We start from the raw sequence: 11,469 nt of genomic DNA, 5'->3' as shown, positions 1-11,469 counted from the left end.
TTAAAAGAGCATGTGCTAGCCAAGGGATAAGGGAATTCTCTCAGGTTGCATTGCATGATGCAGGCATACCATATCTTCATCATGTACTCAAGCTAGGTGTTCATTGCATGCTCCAATTCTATGCTAGATGGGGCGGCTCCATGCTTACCGCCGTAAGGGGAGAAGCAAAACCTCTAGGGTGGCATGCAATGGAGAAGGTGGCCATGCAAAAAGAGAAGCAAACCCTCTAGGGTGGAGAAGGTGGCCATGCAAAAAGAGAGTTCTAGGTAAAGGCGGCTGCCGCCTTAAGGAACAATGCGGTTACAAAGAACCAAGCTAAGTAGGTAGAGATCAACTTCTAGATGGTGTAAGAGGAGGAAAAGGAGAAATCACATGATTTTTCTTTAGAGAATTTTATTAACAATATTCTAAAAACAAATCAAAAATTACCAAAAAAGGATTAGCCCTAGTCGTGTGCATCTACTTTAAAAAGATTATGATAGAAGAAATCATTGCACACATGCCTTTCACATTTGATACCCTACAAATTTAACACTGTATTGCCTTTTTGGCGTCTTTTAACTGCCTAAAACATCCAATTTGTCCTTCGAGGACACTTGTGTGGCCTTAGGGTCAAGCTGTTGTGACTGAAGATTTCACATAAATATTTCCACATTGCATATGTAATTCACATTCACACCAACACCAACTCCAATGCGCTTACCATTCCTTACGAAATCACATCATGTAAACAAAATTGATACGTGTAATATTTTAATTTCCTGCTTACAGTGGTCACACCTTTTCATTAACAAACACCACCATACACACATACGCATGTTACATAAATGTTTATAACTACAACATTTGTACTTATGTTTCTCTTACTCCATTTATAAGCACTTACGTTTTTCAACAATACTCCCATTTATATATCATGCTTGTATGTGCATTTATGTGGGTGGTTGTGTGTGTCCAATGTGCTGATTTAAAAGATTGATATGACACAAAGGCTCTAAGTAAATGAATCAAATGAAGATGTGTAAATGAGTCATTAAAGTGACAATGATGGCAATGACGATGATTTTTTACCAGTGACGACAAAAATATCTTCCAAATCTAAACAAGAGTTTCTATTATCTTCATTCTCAATTTCATTTTAATTAATGGCCCTATTACATTTTTCATACACAAACCAATCCAATTTCTAATCTGGAAAACCATGTTTCATAGTTTAATAGAAGATTGTGTTCATTTTGCTAGACCTTGAACATCTGAGATAGCCAATGAACACATGGTCACATGTTAAGGAGTGTAAAGATAAAGGAAGATGTGAAAGTGTAGCATTATATGGTAGTGATGTGTGTGAACACACTTAGGACCGCCAAGGCACTTTTTCCCTGACTAGTAGGAGGTTTTTTCCCCGTGCGTATGTACACCCTCTTATCTACTCATTTTGGGGTGAGTACTTATCTTTTGTATCTGGCACACATTTGTTCATTCTAATCTAGTGAGTTTGTGTGCTCTCAAGCTTCTCTATCTTGTGTGTGTGCATTGTTGCAATGCTAACCCTAATTCCAACAATTGGTATCAGAGCTAGCTTCCTTGGCACTTGATCTAGTAGTCTGCCTTCCTCCTTACAACCATGTTTTTCTATCTCCGATTGAGATACCCTCTTAGGAGAAGAAGGTATATATTGTAGTGTGTTGTATACAAAGTATACATAGTTTTCGGGGTCCGTGGCACGTTTCAGATGCGTTTTGGGCACCGCAAGGTTTTTGCAGATGTTTTGGAGGGGCGTCATTTTGGATTGGTCTTGCTTGATTTTGGTGGGTGTTTGGGCTGTGCACCAAACGAGGTAAATATTGGGTCTGCAATAGCATCTACAGTGTCTTCAACAACATCAACCATCATAATTTTGCCAGTAACACTCTATTCTGTACTCTGTGTTATTTTTCATACACTTTGCAGGTGATTCAGTCAGTTGGCAGCCATCCAGTGTACTTGCAGTGTGTTGAAAGATTTTACATTTGGTAGACAATCATGGCTAGCAGTAGTGATGTATTCAACATGCTGTCTGCTAAGGACAAACTTGATGGGACTAACTACCCATTGTGGTCCTATATGATGAGACATGTACTGGTTGCTAAAGGCCTTTGGAATGTGGTCAGTGGTGGTAGTAAAACTCATCCTGTTTCATAACTACCATTGCAACTAGGTGCTGTAGGTACATTTGAAGTAGAATCTGATACAGATGTGGCTCCTCCACATGCACCACCACAGTTTCTCCCCGTGTTGCTCAAACAAGATGGGATGGAAGAGATGCACATGCACATGCACATGCATTGCTTGCACTTTCTGTGAAGTGAAGCATTATTCCTCATATTCGGTCATGTAAGTCTTCAAAATAAGCATGGGATGCACTTGCTGAATTATACCAGATGCGCAATGAAGCACATGTTACATATTTGTGCAAATAGTTGGAGTCTGAGCACATGAATGAGGGAGACTCAATGGACAGCTTCTTGACCAAGATCAAAGATTTTAAGGAGCAGCTCGCTAGTGTGGATCTTGATAGTACATTGGTGCCCACAGTTCTCAAGATCAAAGATTTTAAGGAGCAGCTCGCTAGTGTGGATGAGATATATCTTGATAGTACATTAGTGCCCACAGTTCTCAATGCATTGTCAAATTCTTATCAGAGTTTTGCCTCTACCCTTAGACTCATGATGAAGGGAAATCCAAATGCCCTTACATTTGATGAGCTGGTTTCATTACTCTTGCAAGAAGAGCAATCTAGGCAAAATAGATCTGTTATGCGAGTTGGTGACCAAGCTTTTGTTGCCAGTCAGAAAGACAAAGGTAAAGCTTCTTTGCATGGTGGCTATAAGTGAAAATTAGAATCCTCAAGTAAGGATACAGAGAAAGAAGGTGATCAGACTAAAAAGAAGGGCAAGTTTCACTATTGTAGGAAACCAGGGCACTACATAAATGAGTGCAAGAAAAGGTTAGAGAAGGAGAAAAAGAAAGAATCGCGCATGGCTGTGGGGCTGATGCATCTGCACCAAGTGTAGAGAAGAAGGAATCTGCAAGTTTTGCTCAAGATGATTGGACATGGATTGTACATTATAGTTATGACCCTTCTATTCATAACGTATTAAAGTTTTATATGTGCTAGGCATTAAGAAGAACTTGCTGTCACTTTTAGCCTTAGACTTGTGAGGCTTAATGGTGAAATTTGTGGATTGCAAATATATAGTTCAGGATAAAAATGATGGTTATTCTATCATTACCTAAGGTACCTTGTTTCATGGCCTATACAAGATGGATGTATTTGAGAAGTTACATCATGATGATTGCCCAATCTCTACAACTCGTGCTATGAGTGATGTAGAATTATGGCATGCACGATTTGGCCCACTGAATTATGACAGTTTGTTATGCCTTCAAAGACATGATATGGTGTCTGAGTTGCCAACTCTTGAGACCCCTGCTAGACATGTATGTGAAGGTGTATTCTTGGTAAAATGCATCGGACATCATTTCTAAAGGATGGATCTGTGAGAGCTGTTAAGAAATTACAGCATATACATTGTGATGTATGTGGTCCTATGAGGACACCATCTATTAGGGGATATCTCTACTTCATCACTTTTATTGATGATTACTCTACATATAGCTGGGTGTATCCATTAAAGCAGAAGTCATAGGTTTTTATGTGCTTTAGGCACTTTATATCCCCATGGTTGAAAATGCATGTGAATGTAAAGTTGGCACCCTTCGTTCAGATCGAGGGGGGGAGTATATATCCAAGGAATTTCATGCATGTATGGCTGAAAAAGGCATAAGGCATCTATGTACAGTGCCATACACACCTCGACAAAATGGTGTGACTGAGAGGAAGAACAGGTCTCTCATGGAGATGGCATGATGTATGGTGAAAGCCTAAGATTTACCTCGTGGTTTTTTGTTAGATGCAACTATGTGCACAAACTATGTGTTGAACAAATGTCCTACCAAGGCCTTGAAATCTAAAACTCCTCATGATGCTTGGCATGGCAGGAAGCCTTCTGTGGCTCATTTGCATATTTTTGGTTGTCTTGCTTATGCTCTTGTGCCTGAGCAACAACGCAGTAAGCTTGATGATAAGGCAATTAAATGGATATTTATGGGATACAGTTCAGAAAGTAAGGGATATAGACTCTACCATCCCGCCTCAAAGCAGATTTTGGTAAGTAGAGATGTTGTTTTTGTCAAAAACTTAGTTCAGCCCATGCTTTCACGCAAAAAGCAACAGAATGTATGCTCACAGGATATGTTTGATTCGCTCCTACCTTTGTTTAATGGAGGGCAGCCATATGTAGAGCAATTGAATGCTCAACTAAGTGATGAAATTCAGCCTTTGCAGCTGCAAAATCAGCTTACAAATCAGCCTTTTGATGAGGCAATTATTGAGAATGTAGTGGATGAGGAGAGAGTAGCCATAGAAGAATCTAAACGTATGCCAAAATAGCTTGTGTAGACATTTGAGGGATAGCAAGTTGGCAGCTCCTTTACCTAGCAGAACTCGTGCAGGTTCTCATCATGTAGATTATTCTCATGTGAATCATGTTCTCATTTCTACTTTATGTAATGAGGAGGAACCTATTTCCTTTTGAGGAAGCACATGATGATGATCATTGGTGGATGCATGCTGTATAGGATGAGTATAACTCTATACTCAAGAATGACACCTAGTATTTGACAGATCTACCTCGTGGCAAGAAGGCCATTGGTACTAAGTGGGTTTACAAGTTAAAACGCAAAGCAGATGGTAGCATTGATCGCTAAAAAGGCCAGACTTGTTACAAAGAGGTATGCCTAGCAAAAGGGCATTGATTATGATGAGACCTTTACACCGATATCTCGTATGACTACCATTAGGGGTCTGATTTCTTTGGCATCATATCATGGGTGGAATGTACACCAGTTGAACATTATGACTGCATTCTTGAATGGTGATTTACATGAGGAGGTATATGTATCGCAGCCTCCTGGTTTTGCTGTGAAAGGAGAAGAGTCTAAAATATGCAAGTTGAAAAAGTCTCTTTATGGCCTTAAGCAGGCTTCTAGAGCATGGTATGAGAAGATTCATACGTACTTGGTTGCAAATGATTTTTGCAACAGTCCAAAATAGAGAGTACTTTTTATGTGAAGAGGAGTAAGGACACATTTTTGGTCATCGTTCTATACGTTGATGACATACTGCTCATCACGGGACCCGATATAGATCAAATTTCAACCTTTAAGGATGATTTGCAGTCATTGTTTGATATGCAAAATTTAGGACCCTTGCATTACTATTTGGGAATTCAGTTTATGCAGCGCAATGATGGCATTGTTATGCTGCAGTCTAAATATATACACAAGCTATTGAAGAGGTTTAATCTTGAAGATTGTAAATATGTGGCTACACCTATGGAGACAGGTACTCGACTTAGTCTTCAAGATACAAGAGACTCTTTTGATGCTAGTTTGTATCAACATGGTGTTGGATCCCTTCTTTATGTGTGCAACACGAGGCCAGATATACAGTATGCGGTCTCACAGTTGAGCAGATTTATGCATAGCCCAGGTACGAAGTATTGGCAGGCTGTTAAGCAGGTTTTTTAGGCACTCAGTATTTTGGATTATTTTATCCAAAGGAGAGTGAGTCACAGCAACTGCATGCTTTCAGTGATTCAGATTGGACTGGATGTTATGACACACGAGTGTCCATTAGTGGTTTCGTCTTGGTGATTCATGTATATCATGGCCCAACAAGAAGCAGCCTAGAGTGACCACTACCAGCTGTGTGAAGATGAGTATAGGAAAGCTTTTACAGTTATAGTTGAGTGTCTGTGGCTCAGACATCTTATTGCTGATTTGGGTGTTGGACAGTTGTCTAGCACTACGATTTTCACTGACAATCAGAGAACATTAGCAATGGTGTGTACTTATCTTTTGCATCTGACACACATAATTTCATTCTAATCTAGTGAGTTTGTGTATCTTGTGTGTGCATTGTTGCAACCCTAACCCTAATTCCAACAAAAAGGTTGAAATCAAATGAGAAATTACAGTCAAGCTAGATGTAAACATAAAAGAAAGACAAACCTGCATGATGGCATGTGTCATTTCGAATTTCCATGAACCTTTCCAATGAACGACAAGACATAGAATAACAAGGATAGATGTGCATACTATTTCCAAATCATGATTGTACAATCTCCTATGCATGTTCCTTCCATACAAAGGATAAGGGCATGCTCCAACGTTATACATGCCAGACAGGGCGGCTCCATGCTTACCGTAAGGGAGAAGCGAAGCCTCTCGAAGTGAGAGTTCTTGGTAAGGGCAGCCGCTTCAAGGAACAGTGCGATTACAGAGAACCAAGCTAAGTAGGTAGAGATCAACTTCTAGATGGTGTACATTTACTTTAAAAAAATGATCAGCCTCCAGTCGTGTACATTTACTTTAAAAAGATGGTCATAGAAGAAATCATCGCACACATGCCTTTCCTGTATAAATTCTTTTCAATCGTAAAATTTAATGTCTGCGTCACTTGGAAGTTGGAAGACACGGAGAAAAAACTTTATTGATGAATAATTGTTGCAATCCAAACATATGGCAAGGGGTTTCATAGGTTGCAGAATGATGTTCACACGCGTCATTGCTGCAAAATTGAAATCATTGGTGAGCTACCGTGGGTAGGAGATTCATGTTCAAATTTGCCAGTAATTAGGAGGCGATTTCACCACATTTTAGTGTATTTCACATGAACCATTGTCGGAGAGCAACAAATTCATGTAGAATACTTTTCCAGAATGCATATGGGTAACAAGGATTCAATCATGAGACCACCAGATTATTAGAAGGAAATCTATGTCATTATTCATGTTTGGTGTCCGGCCTTAGGGCCTTGCACTTGTGTTTGTGTAGCATGTCCACTGCATCGAAGTGCGGGATGCACGTGACAGTATCATTGGGCATATGTGGGAAAATGAATCAATATGTTACTTGATGACTAATCCTTCCGCCCTCATCTTTGTGCATCAAAGAATCCTAGAAGGTGGTGCAAGCTAGGCTATGGTGATGTGGTCAGGGTTTGAACTGCACGAATAAGGTTGGGATCAGAGTGTCACCTAGGCCTTTCACTGCTCCATGACAATAGTGGGAATCGACTACGGTAGTCCACTGTATCCAGCTCGCAATGAGTATACTGCATACACGACGGTGGCTAGACATTCAAACAAACACCTAAGCACCCCAAACTTTATGTTAACACACATCACTGTTCACTTTATATGTGCCCCCATACAGACATGTGCTCACACACCTTTTTTAATGGAGTCACATCATTGTTCACTTTCAATGTCCCCAGACAGACATGCACGCACTCTGCCAGACAGTCATTAGAAACATTAGAGAGAGAACCCATTGAAAACCTGTCTCGTACCGTAAATAAAGTAAGTGTGGGCAAGGTAAGACCAACCAGCAGATTGTTGGGGAAGCTCTTTGAGAAGGCAGTGATAGGCAGGCAGTCTGATAAAGACAAGGTGCTGCATAGTGGGGAGAAGATTGACAAGCCACTGGATATCAAGGCACATAGCCATAGAGCACCTTTGAGCAAAGTGCCAAAACAATGGACACGGCAAAAGTCGATGGTAGCTTTTTAGAGAATTCACGTTAAATTATTGTAAATACAGCACAGGCAATGAGAAACACTCTTGCCCTATCCACAAGAGCAAAGATAAAATTCCTCTAATGCTATGGTATGCCAAAGCTGGCAAGTCGAGAATACTTCAGTTTAGTGTAGAAGCCACCTCGTTACCAGACACCAAATCCAGTAGCTATGAGGCCAAGTTCATTTTTCTGATGGTGTACTTATAAGCCCGGAGATCGTACAAAAGCTCCTTGGCTTTTGATGAAACTAAGAAATTTTAGGAGAAACAAAATTAGGTATGGACCTATTACTAAAAAATAGGTATGTACATAAAGTATGTGGAAATACATATTGAGGTGGCAGCTGACAACCTCCTTTGCAGCCATCAGAGAAACGCTGATAGAGGTCACCATTCACAGACCATGGCACCGCTACCTCAGCTGCTCTTTCTTTTCATGCTGGATCCACATCGGAAGAAAGACTAAATCAACCACAGATGGTCTAACAGAAAAGAAGATTAATGGACACTTGTAGCTGGCAAGTGAATATTAGCGCACTGCATTACCTTGCCCCATGTATAAGCTTTCTTTTGGCTTCATCCACGGTAGAGCCGAAGCCACAATGTATCAAAAAGCAAAAAACTTACAAGAGGTGGTAGTATCAATGGTGTGCTACATTGCTACTTTCATTCCCACAGCACTCCAGAACCGAGCTGTCGGGTTGTTAGACATGATATACCTGCTGTTGGCCACCAAGAAAGCCTCGTCCTATGTCAACAAAGTTCAGATTAATCAATTACAGAGACTAAAATGAGGCTTCTTCAAAAAGAACCTGCACTACCCCCCCTTTCTTCCCTTCCTTCCTCACACAAGCTCCTTCTTCATTAAATACCTGCACTACCCCGTGCATACAAGCTCCTTCTGAAAAGCATGAGCCCATACTAGTTCCTTACCCACTTACAGGAATCACATGTGGCCAACAACTTGTCTCTTTGTACTTGTCAACATGAGGGAGGTCCTTGTCTTTCAATGCCAGTTCTCCCATTTCATCAGTCCTTGCAAATCTTCCTCTTACTCGAGGTCTACTGTCAGCTAGGGTTTTTCTGCATGCATACTTGAAAAGAAAAGAAAAAAAACTGCCCTTTGTAAGGCCATACAGGAAAGCAAACGCAATCATTACTCATAAGAGGGTTTTTATGCAATGCAACTGAGCAATTGCCACAGTAAGCCTTAAACACTAGGGAGAGGGGATAGACCATCATACCTTTATTTTCTTGCTGAAATTTCTCTCCGCGCGCTTCTGCCTGTACCTATGCAATTTCATCTTCCTCTCCTCCACAGTGTAATGCCAAATCTTCAGGCCTGCAGCTTCCTCTGTGTTGGCATTCTCCGGGTTGCCTTGGTGAAAAATTTGCTTGCTGTTAAACGCCTAGTTTAAGCAAAGGGTGCTTATCATTCTAGTGCACGCTTCAAAGAAAGGGATGCAATAAGTTCAGTTACAAACAGTAAGGAAGGGCATACCTGAAGATCACCAGTACTGTATACACGTCTCATGGATGCAATGGGAGACCTTGAAGCCAAGCCTTGTGTGTTGGATGCTGGATACTCGTCAATAGGACTCACATTAGAGGCGCTTGAAAGCAACATGCCCATCTTAGATATTGGCAACACACTAAATTCATCGATGAGAGGACCCAGGTGATCAGAGTTTCTGAGCTGACCTAAGGCATGACTACTGTGACTTCTTTGCATGGTAGAGTTGTGTGATGACTCTTGCATAACATGGGGAGGAATGACACCACGGCAACTCACAAATCCATCACATTTATGGGACTGTATTTTAGATAAACTGGAGCATTCAGTAAAGACACTGTGGTCTGTCACTGAATGCCGTATGGTGCCTTTCAATATGTGAAGGTTCGACCTTTCCTCATGTCCTGACATCCTGTTAAGTAAGGAGCCTCCGTCTGAGGCACTGATTGTTGTCGCCATTGAGGGCAACATGATGGGCGATTTTATTTGCAAAACAGACAGGGTTGTGGTATCAGCAGAGCAGCTAACTTGTGCCGAACTGCTACATAAGCTTCTAGTCATGGGTGTTTTTCCAAGTGGTGACAATGGGAGTAAAGTGGGCACTGGTTCTGCTACCCTTCCTTGTGTTACTGAGCTTCCAGCTTGTTGTTGCAGCACTGACAAGGCAGACAATGCATCGGTAGAGACAAGCTGGCCCATGTCCAGATCATCTAAAGACATACAGTCCATCTTATTAGTTGCTAATAGAGTTCTAGGAGAAAGTAAATCACCCTGTTCTGCACATCCAGAAGGGAGTGAATGGCCGAATAAACTTGTTAATCCCATGCTTTTGATGCTATCAGAAGTTGGCGTCTCTAGCTTGGATGCCATGGCCATAAGCCCTATGGACCCTGATGATTCATCATCCATAAGGATGGTGAATGGACTGTCTTGTCCTTTTGGAGAGTGGGCATCCTGCTTCTCATAATCAACCTTCAATGAGGCACTGAAGGCATCGTTCACCTCAGAGATGAGCAAGGGTTTCAAGGCATCTTTGCAGTCCAGCTCTTCTAGCAAGTCGACCCCCATTGCATCGCTCTGCATGCATATGCGATAAATCACTCAGGCTCAGCAGCACTTAAAACTCGTCTCCATTAAACCTCATTTAGATTAAACCCTTTGTTGATTAAACTGGCATTTCAAACCTCTAATTAAGCTGGCACCCAAAAGCATCTGCTTCAAAATATACTGAAAAATATTAGTTATATTCAGAGGTCAGAAATTAACATACCATAAATAAATCTTTGGGAAAATCCTCAAATCCTGTCAAATGGCCGAAGTCGGACAATGAGTGATCAAAGAGAAGATCACTTTCGGGAGACATTGGCAGAAACTGAGGAGAGCGATTCACCGAATAGAAAAAGGAAGCTAATTCACACTACAGCAATTTGACAAAAACGGCAGAAGCTGGAAGTGTAAAGTAATACAAAGAAGAGCAGAGGGGTAGAGAGGTAGAAGGGTTCAAATAAGAAGCTGTAAAAGGCAAGATTGAGAAGAGAGTGGAAAGCTTTGCAAGAAGGCATGCAGAGCTTTAAGGGCACTGGAGAAGAAATCAAGAGAACCATATACAAGGGACCCAGGTGAGAAAATATGCTTTGGAGCAATGGCAGGATTGAGAAAAGGGAGAGGAGAGGACCCAACTGGGAAAGATCGGATTCCGAAAGGCCATGCGCAGGTTAGAGATGCTTGAAGAGCAACGCAAATGGAGCTTGATGAAGGTGAAGAACAACGCAAACCAATGTTGGAGAGAGAGAGAGAGAGAGAGAGAGAGAGCTAGTAAAAGAGAAGAGAGATGGGGGGCACTTCTACTGACGTGCCCAGAGGCAAAAAGGGCCAAAGCGGAAGAGAGAGAATCTTGAGAGAGAGTGTGCGCGCATGTAAAAACTCCGTCCAAGAGGAAGAAAACAAAGTTGCGTCGAAGAGGCGACAGACAGAGAGAGAGAGAGAGAGAGTGCGGGCGCGTGTTGCTGACGCTAGAGAGAGAGGAGTGGGGAAGAAAACAAAGGGAGGTGTGTGACGACGAATTTTTTGGTCTACTGGGGTGGGAGGGTTCATTGTCAGAAATAAATAATTTTTTTCTCTAACCAGTGAAAAAAAGGATGACCTCTGTTTTATAAAACTTCAAAATTTTGAATCTTTAAATTCAAGGCTACTTATAAAACTTTAAATTCAAGGCTAGTTATAAAACTTCAAAATTTTGAATCAAGGCTAGGCAAAATTATAACTATTTTTTTC

At 41.2% G+C, this 11,469-nt stretch overlaps 1 protein-coding gene and 1 long non-coding RNA gene across 3 annotated transcripts; both read right to left on the bottom strand.

The window, feature by feature from the left end:
• Positions 1-6,868: 6,868 nt before the first annotated feature.
• LOC147638715 (uncharacterized) lies at positions 6,869-7,626 on the bottom strand. The gene is made up of 3 exons (XR_015265963.1): positions 7,493-7,626; positions 7,337-7,398; positions 6,869-7,219 (listed from the first exon to the last, which is right to left on the bottom strand). It is a non-coding gene; the product is annotated as an uncharacterized LOC147638715 (long non-coding RNA).
• A 43-nt stretch (positions 7,627-7,669) lies between these two features.
• On the bottom strand, positions 7,670-11,140 carry LOC147638714 (uncharacterized). 2 transcript variants are annotated; one of them, XM_086798693.1, is made up of 5 exons: positions 10,466-11,140; positions 9,184-10,272; positions 8,927-9,091; positions 8,624-8,776; positions 7,670-8,430 (listed from the first exon to the last, which is right to left on the bottom strand). In XM_086798693.1, exons 1-5 carry the CDS (start codon positions 10,556-10,558, stop codon positions 8,335-8,337), a joined length of 1,596 nt encoding a protein of 531 aa, XP_086654819.1. In that variant the 5' UTR covers positions 10,559-11,140; the 3' UTR covers positions 7,670-8,334. The 2 variants fall into 2 exon arrangements, with proteins under 2 accessions (XP_086654819.1, XP_086654820.1); XM_086798694.1 differs by having other exon boundaries at positions 8,616-8,776; positions 10,466-11,028.
• Positions 11,141-11,469: the final 329 nt, after the last annotated feature.

Source organism: Cibotium barometz, chromosome 5 (genome assembly GCF_041138505.1).
Source record: "Cibotium barometz isolate CiBa-2024 chromosome 5, ASM4113850v1, whole genome shotgun sequence".
NCBI classification, from domain to species: Eukaryota; Viridiplantae; Streptophyta; class Polypodiopsida; order Cyatheales; family Cibotiaceae; genus Cibotium; species Cibotium barometz.
Note: the sequence above shows the minus strand (reverse complement) of the source record. Positions and strands in the feature narration are given on the sequence as shown.